The sequence below is a fragment of the Podarcis filfolensis genome (assembly GCF_964270895.1).
Source record: "Podarcis filfolensis genome assembly, chromosome: 3".
Taxonomy (NCBI): domain Eukaryota; kingdom Metazoa; phylum Chordata; class Lepidosauria; order Squamata; family Lacertidae; genus Podarcis; species Podarcis filfolensis.
The window spans coordinates 32261644-32276913 of record NC_139606.1 but is presented as its reverse complement, the minus strand read 5'-3'; the positions used below and the strand labels follow the sequence as shown (position 1 = coordinate 32276913).

Here is a 15270-nt window from a genome sequence, read left to right as displayed (position 1 = left end):
GTAATGTGAATGTTGGACCTTGGAGAGCCAGTGTGGTGTAGTGGTTAAGAGCAGTGGACTTGTAATCTGGTGAACCGGGTTTGATTCCCCGCTCCTCCACATGCAGCTGCTGGGTGACCTTGGGCTAGTCATCCTTCTCTGAAGTCTCTCAGCCTCACTCACCTCACACAGTGTTTGTTGTGGGGGAGGAAGGGAAAGGAGAATGTTAGCTGCTTTGAGACTCCTTCCGGTAATGATAAAGCGGGATATCAAATCCAAACACTTCTCCTCCTCCTAAAATACCACCAAACAAGTGGGAGGCGGCTCTGGTAGTTGTAGTCCAGCAACATCTGGAGAGTCAGAAATTCCCCCATTCCTGGTAGAGAGAGGGAGGTTTTCATCTCTACCTGCTGGAGTGGAAAGTGGAGCAAAAAAAAGGAGCACCCCCTTGCTAGCGAGTAGCAATGATGTGCATACGAATTCCTAAGTCCTGAACTAAAGCTTGCTGATATTTCCCAGATTGTTTCACCAGGCCACTGGAAAATGTCACGGGATGAAGCTTATTTGATGAGCTTGGTTTGACAATTCCAAATACCAGCATGTGTTTTGTTTCAACCGATTCCGCAGGCTGACCCCAGAGAATTAATTCAGATGGTCACGGAACACGTTACCCAGCGCAGCCGTGCAGACTGGCCCGAGGAAATAGCCACTCTGATTAAACACCTGCAGTATTACAACGAGCGGCTCTTGGACTTCACTCAGGCTCAGATTCTTCAAGGCCTCGGCAAAGGGGTGGATGTGCAGAGGTTTACAGCAGATGGTCAGTACAAGAGGGAGACCATTTTAGGTCTGGCTGAGTAAGTACAATCTGCTCGTCCATTTATTTATTTATTTTAACGCGGCATATTTAAATTGCAAATTGGGAGAGTGAACTTTCAGCGGCTCTGACCTTTAGAAAGCCTTATTCGTCATAACGCTCGGTTTGCAAGGTTGTTTTGTAATGGGATTCCTCACCCCCCCACACCCATAGTCATGTTTTGTCCAGCTGCGTGGATCAATAAATAACAGACTATTGTTCCTCTTTACCCTCTTTCATGGGCTCTAGTAGCCAGTATTCCATTATTTGAGACCCTTTGGCCAATAACACGTTTTGAACTACACAATGATTCCCCCCCCCCAAACACACACACACTTCAAATGTGTGTGTATCTTGTGTCTTATTAATATAGATTCACTTGAGTGTCTCTTATCATTCATATTATTTATATATTGTTATTTATGCATGTAGCACTTTACGAAGATTGAGAGACTCCCAAGAGGCTTAAAATCATAAGGCACAAGAGAAATATCGTAGGAATATATTGGTTATTTTGTTACATGTTTGTTTCAGTCCCCCTGTGGTTTTCCCTACATGGGTTTTAGCTTCTTTATTAAACTAGAAGTCAAGTATTTTCAAAGGCATAGAGAATTGAAATGTCTGTGCATTTCAAATTAAGCCAGGGTTTAGGAATGTAACTTTAAGTTGAGGGTCTGCATGTAACATATCTTGTGACTGGCTCCATCTTGCATCAGGTTGCCTTGAGATTGTTTCATGTATAATATGCAAAAACTGGGCTTCCTTAACTCATGGTAACTGGATAGTCAAATGCACGCTCATTGTGTCGTCAAAATTGTAATCCTATGCAGATCTCATTGCAGGGTGACCACTGGGGCTGGGCGATATATCAATATATCATCCAAAACTGGGTTGAAGTCCATATAGTAATGTTGTTGTTGTTGTTGTTTAGTCGTTTTGTCATGTCCGACTCTTCGTGACCCCATGGACCAGAGCACGCCAGGCATTCCTGTCTTCCACTGCCTCCCGTAGTTTGGTCAAACTCGTGCTAGTAGCTTCAAGAACTCTGTCCAACCATCTTGTCCTCCGTCGTCCCCTTCTCCTTGTGCCCTCCATCTTTCCCAACATCAGGGTCTTTTCCAGGGAGTCTTCTCTTCTCATGAGGTGGCCAAAGTATTGGAGCCTCAGCTTCAGGATCTGTCCTTCCAGTGAGCACTCAGGGTTGATTTCCTTCAGAATGGATAGGTTTGATCTTCTTGCAGTCCATGGGACTCTCAAGAGTCTCCTCCAGCACCATAATTCAAAAGCATCCATGGACAAAGACAACAGGCCATATAGTAATACCAGTTTCACAATTTTTGACCTGGAAATATGCCACGAATCATGAGATGTGTGTGTGCTTGTGTCTGCATGCGTGCTGTGCAAAAATCACAATGTGGGAAAACCCATGAAACCAGCCAATGCTTCTCTCAATTCCTGCAGCTCCTGTTAACTCTGCTGGCTCAGATCTTCCTTGCCTCCTGCAGGGGCAGTGAATCACAAGAGCAGGCAGCAGCAAAAAGCCATGATGTGGGAAAACCTGTGAAGCCAGCCAATGCCTTTACATAGCTCCATCCTTATTTCAGACATCATTATATATTGGTATATCATGATGTTCAGCTGGTGATATATTACAGTGTTGGAAACTGGATATTGCCCAAGCTTGGTGACCACCCAAAGACACATAATATTGAGAAAACAGCTGTCATGTTCCATGGCTTCCTGCTTCCTTGCCTTGCGTAGTGTTGTCTTCATCTGCTGAATATATTTTATAGAGGCTGTAAAAACTTCTTCTGTAGGTGACTTGTTCTTAGCATGGATTGCCATGTGTATCCAGGAGCTTTGTGTTCAAAAACATGTTTTTACAGAGAGTGAGTTGGGGGATGGAGGAGCTCTGGATGAATCAACTCCTGACGTCCCTTAAGCTCTGGTTTCAGAACCTACAGTGCTTGTGAATCCTTATGCATTTTTTAAATTCAGTGTTAGTCAAAGTGGTGCCTTCTAGATGCTTAGGACTGCAGTTCCCACTACCCTCAACTAACAGGGCAAATGATCAGGGATGATGGAAGTTGCAGGTCCACAACATCTGGGCGGCTACCCCTGTTCTCACCTATTTTTCTTGTGCTGCTATCTCAGGTCCAGGAAGGTTTTGTTTTCCTTTCAGAGATAGGTAGCTACTTCTGGTCACAACTCTGGAACCTCGGTTCTTGAATGTCCCCATTGACGAATGATTCGGAACCCGGACGCCAAAAACCCGGAAGTCATTGCTTCCATTTTCGAATGCACCTCAGAAGTTGAACATCTTTTGTTGCGTGTTTTTCCATTTTTTTCAATGGACTTTGCCAACCGCCCATTGATCTTTGGTTTTCGAACATTTCAGAAGTCAAACGGTCTTCCAGAACGGGTTACTTTTGAAAGCCGAGGTTCCACTGTAGAGAGTCCAAAGACAGTTGTCCTTGTTGTTGATTATTATTATTCTTATTATATTATTATTATTATTATTTAAACATGTATACCACCCTTCATCAACAGATCTCAGGGCAATTGACAGAATAAAATAAAAGATAAAGCACAGATAAAACAACAACACAACAACCCCCCGTTCCCACAAATACATTTAAAAGACTGTAGAATAATAATCAGCCACAGGCCTGGTTAAAGAGGAACAGTCTTGCCTGGTGCCTAAAGGTGTATAATGAAGGCACCAGTCAAACCTCCCTGGGGAGAGCACCCCGCAAATGGGGAGCCACTACAGAAAAGGCCTGTTCCCATGTTGTTTTCAGCTTTGAGCAGGGGAATGTTCTGAACTATAGCTTTAGTTGTTCACAAAATGGTTAGCAGCAAGGCCACCAAACCCACTGAAAAAGGCTTGGCTGTTTAGGGGCTTGGTCAAACCTGATACCTTCCATGTTGCTTAGCATTCCTTGACACCACATGCTCAATAAGAGGAATTGTGAGATGGGGAATGGAATATGAGTGTTTATGCCCTGGAGGGACTTTGATAACAGTTAATAGTTCACGTTGCAATTTCATGATTCTTCTGTATTAAACTGATGAAGTTTTCATGCTCAACTACATAAATAATGCCCTATGGTTCCAAACAGCAGCCTCCTTTACTCTTAATAAAGAAATTGACGAAAAGTGAGTGTTGCTTTTTCCCCTTTTATTGTTTTTGAAACCTCTCTCTCTGTGAATTCATCACTTTCTAATATATTATACTTTGGGGAGAAATGAAAGATGGTGAAATTATTGCTGTTGGGCCTGCTTAGGGAAATAAGACGTGCCAAAAAGTGATCAGTTTTCTTCCTTAAACAGTTCTCCTTTTGATTATATCCTAGAAGCCTAATCAAACAGGTTTCCCCCCCCCCCATAATGTATTCTATTGTTTCTCCTTAACAGAACCCTTGAAGAAAATGTGTATAGGATAGCTCTTTCCTTGGCACAACGGTACAATGTCCCGCTCTGGGAAGTTTACATGACACATCTGGAATTCCTTTTCAGTGACAGCGGGTAAGTCCAGCAACTCATTCTACTTTGCTTACTATTATTGCTGAGAGCCCAAGCGGGATTTAGCCGAGGCAGAATTCAAAAATAAATAAATAACACAGTGCAACAAAATAGAAAACGCCCACAGCAGACATGAAGAAATCCTTCCCTCCCACCATGAAAATAACATACAGAGGCTAACCAAACCTACCCTGACACAGTTGGGCATATGTTACCCGAGGATGCAATACCCAAATCATTTTCAGCTCCATATGTTATTAAAGCGTACCACATTTCCATAAAGTCATTTTCTGTCGCTATCGATTTAGTGCTTTTGTTTGGTGAGCTTTCCCCTAAGAATAATTGTCCAAACCTTCTGTTTCCAAATAGTCAAGTGTAAATTATCCAAACCTTTCCAGTTTTGAGCAATCAGTTGTCAAGTCGCAACCAGCAGAAATGTGATCATTTATTTGTGTTGAAGGTTCTTTATTTCATCCTTGAAGATCATTAATAAAGCTAATTGTGGAGTGCATTGTGCAGTCTGCTTCGTGATCAAACCTATTTCCTGAAGTACTGCAGCCCAAAAGGTGCAACCAGCACCAGAGATCCACCATATCTGGCACATAATCCCGATATATCTGCAACCCCTCCAGCCTAACAGTGAGGCCTGCGCATTAATCTTATTGCATCTTTGTAGCATCAGATACCATCTATGCAGGGTTTTAAAAGTATTTTCTCTACTTCAAGCCAATACAAAGTCACACTCTTGAGCCAGCTGAGTATTCAATTTGGTTGTTGACAATGAATATCATAAACACCTGTAGCCATTGCTTGAATAGAAGGTACTATTTAGTGGCTGGTAAAAACAATGTATTTGCATCAAAGGTGGGTGCTGGCATTCTCCATGTTGAATTCTAAAATGCTATTTAGCATTTGGTTAAAAGTCTACGATAAGGTTTCCCAAACTTGGGTCTCCAGCTGTTTTTGAACTACAACTCCCATCATCCCTAGCTAGCAGGACCAGTGGTCAGGGATTATGGAAATTGTAGTCCAAAAACAACTGGAAACCCAAATTTGGGAAACCCTGAACTGGAATATTGGCTTGGTGGTAATCAACATGGGTTTAGCTAGGCTTGATTGTATTAAGCAGTATCTGATGGTGTTTTGTGTCCCTCTTCGCTAAAGCATAACTGGCGGTCCATAATTATGATATCCTGAATAAGGATTAACACCTGATACAACCTTTGTTTTAGTCTGTTGTTCTAATCTATTTTAGTGCGTTCTTAGACGTTGTTTTATAGTTTGTTTTGGATTGTGATGGGGTTGCATTAATTTATTCCTCTGTTGCAAGCCACCTTGATTGTTATTTTGCCTTTTGGCAAAAATATTCATCACCCATCAACCAGCACCTGTCTATGTAATGTTCAAGATGTGTGAGTTTTTCAGCACCTCTGTCTGCCTTTTTCCACTGGAACCTATTTGCTAGCCCAGGCAGAAGAGGTCTCATCAAAAAGTTCAGAGGAGTGGGGCGTGAACAAGTTCCATTGGTCCTTCCTCGGTCCACACCTCACTGAAATCTCTTCAAATGTCTTGTTGTCCCACTTGAACCATAGAGTAGAAAGCTACAGACAAACTGGTTGGGCTATGTAGGCTTCATTTCCTTTTTGACACCATCAGCCAATTCTATTCTATCCCTATTAAATAAGATTTCAGCAGTACGTGGGCTAGTTAGCGGAGTCAACAAATTGTCCAGTGACCACATGGTTAATTAAACACACACACACACCAACCACCCAACGTGTTTACTAGGTATTAGAGTGAATTTTGCAGCAGTAATGAAACTTTGTCCAGAAGCATTGACAATAGGATGGATATTTAAATGCTTAACCTTGGAGCAGAAGCCTGTTATGCCCATAGCACAAACAAAATCCCTATTGGGCAAAGCAGGCGACCTAAGGAACAAAAGATGGGAGTAGTTGGTGAGGAAGGGAAGGGAAGCTGAAGCAGTACCAGGTGATCACCCCGGCAAGAGGAGGAGGGAGCAGGGGACACGCAGAATGGTGATGGAGGTGGCAAGGGCCTAGGGGTTGGAGGCAGATAGCAGCCAGCCAGCAGATGAAGCCTAGAGGGAGGAGGGGGCTTAAGGAAGGAAAGCTGAAAGCAGAGTAAGGAGACACAACCGAGTGAGAACTGTGAAATCATCCAGATGATTGAGCCCATATTTGTTAAGGGGGGGAGGAATCAACTCCCTGCTAATTTTGAGAAATTATAGCTCTTCGATGCAAAAAACTATTCACCTAAGAAAATGTGTTGTTGTTTGTTTGTTTCTGTTTTTGTGTAATGCATATTTCTAAAGAATGTTTTCCTGCTCCATTTTGGATTTTTCTTTCTGTTTTGTGCTTATTCTCCCGGTGCTTTCGTTCCAAATTGGTTTACTTGCCAGAGTAACTATTAAAAGGGTGTGTGCGGAAAGATGCGTTTGCGTGATATATAATTTCAGAAGGCTGCAAAACACCAGCAAATTATGAGTTAGCTTGAAAGCTTGATTTTTTCCCTTAAAAAATCATGTCAGGGAAAGAACTTGAATACCCACCTCGATGAGAGATTTGGTAAAATGTAATTATGAGCAAGCAACTTAAACTTGAGCTTTTGTCACTAAAAAACATACTCTTAAGACTAATACTTGTTATAACTGTCAGTGGGAAAACCTGTTCATAATTTAGTACCTCTTCCTTTGTAGACAACAGTCTGCAATTTTACTGGCAGTACAAAGTAACACCCTTCATGAAAACCCTGCCATGCATAATCTTGATGTCTCAGCCTTTACTACAACGTTTGAATGTGGAATTTGCATGATAGCTATTGACTTAAGGTGGGAGACACAGGAACTTGTGCCCTGTTCTTTGCAATGACCAAATTTGTTCCATTACCCTACACAGTTTATCCACAACTGCTATAGAAGAACGAGCCCAAAGTCTTGGCCTGTTTGAGACTTTGAACACAATTCCTGAAGCCTTTCATGAACATATGGCCAAATATGTATACCCGACTATTGAAGGCAGAGATCATCAACGTTTGCTGTATTATTTCACACTCCTTGAAAATTGTGCCTGTCCTGAACATGGGAAATTAGCTATCAAGCCCGAAACACACATACGCCTGCTGAAAAAATTCAAGGCAGTTGCACCAGGTACGCAAAGTTGACATTTTGCCTTTTTACATTTGTATCTGCTAGGCTCATTCCTTTTTTCTCATTCGCAAAATGTGATGTTGGTCCTCACCTCATTGCAAGAGGGAGGGGCGCTCTGTTGCAACAGCAAAATGTGACGTTCAGATGGGTGTTCATGCATCTAGTATATGCTAAATATGATATTTTATAGCAGTTGTAACATTTATTTCTCGGGAATGTGCAAACACATGAAACTTGCTATATCTGTATTATGCTTAAAACTTGAATTAAGACTTGCTTTTGCTCTACATAAAACAAAGGAATAAATTTCAAACTTACCCAGAAAAAAATATTTGCGTTCCCTTGCTTTTGTGTAAGATGTTTATGGATCATACTTAGTAAGTAGGTGTCAGCCTCCTTTGTATATTTTAATGTGCATCAAATTTATGGGGCAGTGGAGTGATAAAATTCTAAGAAACTGTATCAATATGCGCTCATGAAGGCAAAAACGTCATATGTTACCTGCTGGTTGGTCGTTTTGAAATAGATCTGGTGAGATTTTGAAGTTGGAGAATGGACTCCTTTTTAAATACTTAATTTTGTAACAAGAAACATTTATTGCTATTGTTTGTGTCAAACTAGGCTTTATATTTTGACATATATGTGCTATTAGACAACATATGTGTAAAAAATAAATATGAAAACAGATTCAAAGATTCTTCTCTTACTATGAGTACAAAACAAAAACTGAAGTTATCTAAAACAATGTTAGGCTTTTGCTTTGTGGAAGCGCGTAAAATAGTTGTAAATTGGTAGCCTGGATGGAAACTGTGAATTGATAACACCAATAAAGACTAAATCTGTATCAGCTTTGCCTTAAAGGAGAGGGTTTCTGCTCGTTCAAATCAGGACCCCCAGTTTTTGCCAATTGCTCCTACTTTGTCCCCTCCAGAAATCTGTTCCTGAAAGTTGTGGACCTTCTGGAGCAAAATGAGATATGACATGAAGGAGTACAGGGGCATTTGAGAAAATTGTGTGCTATCCTTTGCACAAGCAAATCACTTTCTGCTAAGGCAACTCCTCTGGATACAACCTGGGGGATTTTCTGAATTTGTGAAAGTTCAGGATTAAAAAAGAAGAAGCTACACACACACACACATATATATATATATCTGTGTGAGGACATGTTACATATATGCAAGTGTGGAGGGGTAGGAAGGGACCTAGATCCGAGTAGCATTCAGTTGTTATATTCCTTACCTGCCCTTCACTAGCTCTAGAATCAAATCGATGGTTTTGCTAGCATTCCCCTGCCTTCTCTTACGCTCCCTGCCCCGTAAACTCCAACCAAACCATATGCAAAAAAGCAAAACCCTGAGGCTACAGTCCTGTGCATGCTTACCCGTTGAACATGGTGGGACTTCCGTGTAAACGTATGTAGGTTTCTGCTGTGATCCACCTAAAACAGACTAAATGGCAAGTGATCACGGGAGCATCCATGCAATGTTGATAGCGATCAAGCTGATTCTTGTGAGTCTTTGGCATTCCTGCCTTCTCCTTTTTAATGCATGTTTTGTTCTTTAAGTGGCCCTTGCATAACACAGGTTTTCATTGCCAGATGCTGGGAGTTAGTGCTAGCAAGGAGGGATCTTCCTGCACTGCTCGCAGGTCTCTGTCACCCATAGATAGTGGTTCTTATGTTATTAGAGTTTGCTAGTTGCGATGCTTTTATTTAACGATCTAACTTAAGGACTTCTGCTCATCTCTTTCCACTGTTAGGTCTCAATTACAAAAAGCTTACAGAAGACAATGTGAGTCCCCTGGAAGCTTTGGATCCTGTCCTCACAAGTCAAAACATTTTATCCATTTCCAAGCTTGCTCCTAAAATCCCAGAAAAAGATGGAAGGATGCTTTCCGCAAGCTCTGTCTATGCCATCTGGATCAAAAAACTCTTCTGGGATGGGGACCCCCATCTTATTAAAAGAGCTCCAGAAACCATGGCTGAATGGTTGCATTCATATGATATCTGTGCCAAGTACTTTGATAGACTCCACCCAGGAGATATTATCAATTTCATAGATGAAATTACTTTTTCCTCAAAGGCTGTCACCAAGGTAAGTACACGTTTACAGCTGCATTGTGTAAATTCAGATATTTCATCTGAAGCGTTCAAAAGCTTTGCTTCTCACTGGGATATGTATGAAGTTCAACTTTTTAATTGGAATATTTGCTAATAACTTAAATTACAGGGCTGTGTGTGTGTGTGTGTGTGTGTGTGGTAAACAGAAGTAATGTATTGGCACGTCCCAAACTCCAGGTTCATGCAGATTTCTGCTGGTTCTAAATATTTTTTATCATACGCTATGTAGTCTGGATGCCTGGAATATTGGGTTGTATGCAATTGAACCCGTCCATGAATGTAAGAATCCCCCACACTAACTTTCATGCTGTTGGGTGAGAGTGAGGTCCCCCAGTCCTCAGTGGCAGAGTTTCATTGGATGCAGGAAGAAGGAGGAATTGGATAAAATCACTCCCCTTATGTCAGCAGAGGGATCAGGAGCCCTTCCGAAAACCTAAATAATAGCATTCAATTCATTATGCAGCTATGACCCCTCAAAGATGATTTTTCAGTTGGACTTTCAGAATAACATAGAAACATCTATCTTGGATTAGTCACAGAGGATTCCTAACAGCCCATTATGTTAGTTGTGGAGCTAAAGGGTTATGCAAATAGCCAAGGGGGATTTGTCCTGTTTTTTAAGCAAGAATTCGAATAAACTTCTCACTTGTGTGCTCCCTGTTCCTCCTCTAGAGAGCAGTAGCAAAAAGCAGTTTAGAAGATTCCAAATTAGATTAGCAGCAGCTTGTTATATTATCTTAACTAATGGTGATCAATCTACCTATTGTGTGTTTGAAAACATGGTTTATGAAGCTGGTTTGCTAATAATAGAAAAAGCGCACTTCAGATAAGATGAAGTTTAGGGTTTGGGTGGTAACTGGAAGCAAAAGCTTCTGAGTTTCTCTTCATAATAATAATAATAATAATTTAATTGCTTATACCCCGCCCACCTGGCTGGGTCTCCCCAGCCACTCTGGGCAGCTCCCAACAGAATATTAAAAACACAATAAAACACCAAACATTAAAAACTTCCCTAAACAGGGCTGCCTTCAGATGTCTTCTAAAAGTCAGGTGGTTGTTTATTTCCTTGATGTCTGATGGGAAGGTGTTCCACAGGGCGGGCGCCACTAGCGAGAAGGCCCTCTGCCTGGTTCCTAGTAACCTAACTTCTTGCAGTGAGAGAACTGCCAGAAGGCCACACTGAAGGAGGGGAGGGGAGAATATGAGCCTAAGTCTCATTGTGGCTTGTTCTCATCATTCTAAACTATGGTTGGTATGATATCTAAAACACAGCCTTTGTGCAAGAGCACCATTTTCAGCTACAGTATAGAACCCGATTGAATGCAGCTGATAAGAGTGTGCAAGCTGGTAGCTTGTCCCTGATAATAAAGCTTAGGAGTGAAATTTCATTTATGTTTCAAATCAGTTGCCTCCTGCTCATGTAAAAGAAGGCTGCATATGACCCTTTTTATTCAGTTTGGATAGTGGGAGCAGATATCCTTTACGCTCCTCAAAAAAATCAAAACCCTTTCAAAAAAGGAAATTGCTTTTCACTTATTTTGCAAAATGCAGGCAATGATGAACTGTAGCATTATCAAAACGTATTATCACTAGGCAGAAATGAATGTACAATTAAAGCCCTAGAATTCTTCTTTTAAATGGACTAATCTCTGCTTTCAAGATCATTGTGGCTTCAGAGCATGGCAAACACTTTCGCTATTCTTCAGCATCCAACGGAACAATCCAACTGTGTGCATAATGCGGCCGTCTGCATCACTTTACCCAGATTTTGAGCATTTTAATGCACAGAGAAGACAAGGGAAGGGTTGGGAATGGTTCTCCTTAAAAAATAATGGATATGTTAATAAAATATATTTTGCATAATATGTAAGCGCCAAATCTGGTTTCTTATGCTTGAAGTATAATAAGGATTTTTAGGGCTGGAAACCAGAGATCCCATAACTGGAACTCTTCTCCTGAAGAGCTCCCACTAAAGGAAAGAGCATGATCTCCCCACAGTTTTCTCTACCCCTTGTGTCTCTTGAAAGATCTTCCAGAGGATGGGCTGACCCACTGGAACAGCATGGGAGCTGCTTTGGCGGCTGCAGGTGAAAAGGGAGACTGGCAAAAAACCCAACCTGTCCCATTTCCTACAGTAGGAGCTCCCCCTCGAGATCAGCTCCTTCCATGAAAGGAAGGAAGCCTCTTTTCCATTATCTCCATGCTCTGATGCAGGTCATGTGAACTCCAGGAAAGCTGTTTTCTCCTCCACATAAATGGTGTTCAGTACAAAATAGCAGCTGGTGTGGTTTTTTAAAGGGCAACACGCAACCTAGCACCTGCTATCCAAATTGGGGCATTGACGAGGGGTTGGTTCCTATGTACATTTCCACAGAGTGGTATTAAGCCCAACGCTTGATTTTCAGCAGTGCCACTTAATGCATGTGTGCCACTTAATGCATGTGTGCATGTGTGAACCCAGGGAACAAGAATGCCCTCTTGATTACATCTGTGCGCCTTATCCTGAAGATCAGGGGTCAGCAAACTTTTTCAGAAGTCCACTGTCCCTCAGACCTTGTGGGGGCCGGACTATATTTTTGGGGGGTTTTGGCGGACTATATTTTTGGGGGCTGCTTACTTGTGTCTTGCAAGCAGCAGGGACTGGCGGTGGCAGAGGGACGATGAGCGGCACACGAAAGGGCTCCAGAGAGGGGCTGCTTAAAATGGCGGCCGCTCAAGTGCTGCTGCTGCTGGCACCAACAAAGCCCAGACCCCTTCCTCCTCTAGGCAGGGCGGGGAGAAGCCAGGAGGAGGGAGGGAGGAGGCGCCGGCGCCGGCACTGTGTGAGGCGGAGGGAGGGAGAGGGAAAGAACACGCACGCTGGCGATCCACACGGCAATTCCTGGATAGTCCACGGGCCGGATCCAGAAGGCAATTGGGCCTGATCCGGCCCACGGGCCTTAGTTTGCCTACCCATGCTGAAGATGCCCCCAAGAAGTGTTCCCATGGCTCCTGCACTTTTGAGAGCTTGTCTGTAAGCGTTCATACACGGGCAGTGCAATTGTATATGTGTCTACTCAAAACATACGCGCCCCACTGAGCTTAAAGGGGGCTTGCTCCCAAGTAAGCGTGCCATTTCCAGCAGAAGCGTGGACAGTATAAATAAGAGTGAGGACCCTTTATGTAGTGTCCACCCTGACTTAGGAGTCTTGCCTGGAACTGACAGTAACATTTTCCCACTTCTCCCAGACATTTTATTCTTAACTTTCTGCTGCTTGGTGGGTTTTTATGAGAATACGCAGCGGGGCAGGGGGTGGTTCTTCATTTGGGAGATTTAATGTATGATCATTTTTATTTGTTTGTTTACTTTATAACCATTATACACCGCTTGATTATAAGAAGGGGGGGAGCCCTCAAAAGTGTCTACGAAAAGATAAAATGATGAACGTTAAAACGTACAAAAACTTAAAATACTAAAACAGATTAAAATTCAAGCCAACTTCCGAAGCATCTGGGTAAGCTTGTCTAAACAAGAATTCTTTTAGCAGACGCCGAAAGGAATACAGTAACAGTTGTGCTTTAATTTTTTATGTAACTGCTCCATTTGTACTGTATGCTCTGCGAATTAAGTTACTGTGATAATGTTTTGGTACGAGGCGATGAACGAATGAAACATAAACACATTCCATGTGTTTTGCAGACCCTTTGTTATACGAGCATAGTTCCTTGGCCTTGGCCTTTGGAACGAGTCAAGTTATTTGCAAGCTAAATAAATAGTTATGCATTAGCTTATGGAAGGCGCGTTACAGCACTCCGCGTGCTAAAAACACCACATAAAAGATGAAGACAGCCCAATGAAGTACATGAACTGGAATTTATCATGCATATTGGGCATTCAAGAACTATAAAGCCTGAGGATAAATGGGCCAGTGGGAAAAAAACTCAATTTCTCTTTCTCCAGGCCAGTGGACACACTGCGAATGAATTAAAAATAGCTCACCTTGTAGGAGGTATACTCAAGAGTAGCTTGCCCTGCTGTTGAGGATAGTTTATGGTTCAGGACTGACGTCGTAGCTGAGAAATGTTATTTAATATGTTGGTACCTTTCTGGGGCAACAATTTCTCGCTCACAGTCGACGGACACGTACCTGTGGCACGCTGCAGTCCATCACCTCACCTGAAACAATGTGGTTTTGTGATGTGGTGCATCCAATCCTAGGAATATAATGAAAGCCGCATTGTGTAATTGGCTGGAAACCACTGTGCGCCTTTGAGGTAGATTCATTAGAAGAAGAAAATGGAATTGTACAGGCCTTCTGCTGCCTTTCTGCTTAGTCACCCTTTTCAACATGAATATTTATTTTTTATTTTTTTAAAATCATCTTCCAATGAGAGTGGAAAACTTCCAGCTGGTAGCTTCAAATGAATTTTTGAAACCATTTAAAGCATATACAAAGTTATGCCTCAAGATTGTTACAGACTATAATGCTTTAGGAGAGGAAGTTATTTGTGTTGGTTCTTTTTTAAAAAACGAAGACTTTTAAAGTTAGATAATGGAATCGCTCAAGAAGATGTAGGCGTGACAAAAGAACGAGCTAACATGGGATTAGAAACTTGAAAGGAACGGCTCTTTTTAAGTAACAAAGCTGCTCTCTTTCACAGTTTCTGTTACGTTTAACACATTCTTGTCCTTTAGAAGCAAAGACAATTACCTTAATCAGTGTTTATGTTTTGCTCAGCTACTCATTTGTATCCAGATACACCTTGCATTGCATGTGACAATTTATGATGAAACGTGCATTATCTTTTCTCAGCTGTCGGTTGATTCCCGGGTAGAGATGACGAGGAAGGCTATTAAGTCAGTGAAACACATCGCCGAAAAAGCTGGGAAAAGGTCCTCTGAGGGAGACCATGCAGAAGACATGCCTGGCAGGCAAATCACTTATGAAGATGCTTTGAGTCACCTACAGCAATCTCTCGCACACCTGGAAACACTTAGCCATAGCTTTATTTCTTCCCTAAAAAACAGTGACCAGGTAAATGATTTTTTTAATGAAAAAAACTGACCAAATCAGTTACACATAATAATTATTTGCGATGCTGAACACACACACACACACATGTGCATTTCTATAGGCTTTTTCAGAAGAATGGGTTGGCTCACTGGCAGTATCATTTTGGGGAACAGTTTTTAGATATCTTATATATTGTATGTTTCTTGTTGCAAGCCACCTTGATACTACTTAATGTTTAGCAGTCTACTCCCCAGCCCAAATAAATTGGTAACATACCTGCATGGTTGATAAGTCATCTGCCTATACAGTGAGGGGGGAAAGTATTTGATCCCCTGCTAAGTTTGCCCTCTGACGAAGAAATGACCAGTCCATAATTTTAATGGTAGGTTTATTGTAGCTGTGAGAGACAGAATAACAACAGGAAAAACCCCAGAAACCCAGAAAAAAAAGTCATAGATGGATGTGCATTATATGTATCTACTTGTTACCCATTTCCCATTTTTATTATTTAATTTAACACTTGGTGGCTGTTTCGTTCCCACCTCCAGCTGTTCTGTCTCATTCATGTTGTTTTACTGGACTTGGTGTTTCTGGATTTTATCAAAAAACCGATCCCCCATTCCCTTAC

The 15270-nt window shown here is 41.9% G+C and overlaps 1 protein-coding gene across 2 annotated transcripts in view; it reads left to right on the top strand.

The window, feature by feature from the left end:
- Nucleotides 1-15270, top strand: part of NBAS (NBAS subunit of NRZ tethering complex) — a 195314-nt gene that overhangs the window by 143135 nt on the left and 36909 nt on the right. For both annotated transcript variants that reach the window (XM_083606886.1, XM_083606885.1), the window contains 5 exons: nt 607-836; nt 4253-4363; nt 7279-7529; nt 9288-9622; nt 14442-14663. In XM_083606886.1, coding sequence (XP_083463012.1) covers nt 607-836; nt 4253-4363; nt 7279-7529; nt 9288-9622; nt 14442-14663 — 1149 coding nt within the window. The remainder of the gene's footprint in view (nt 1-606; nt 837-4252; nt 4364-7278; nt 7530-9287; nt 9623-14441; nt 14664-15270) is intronic.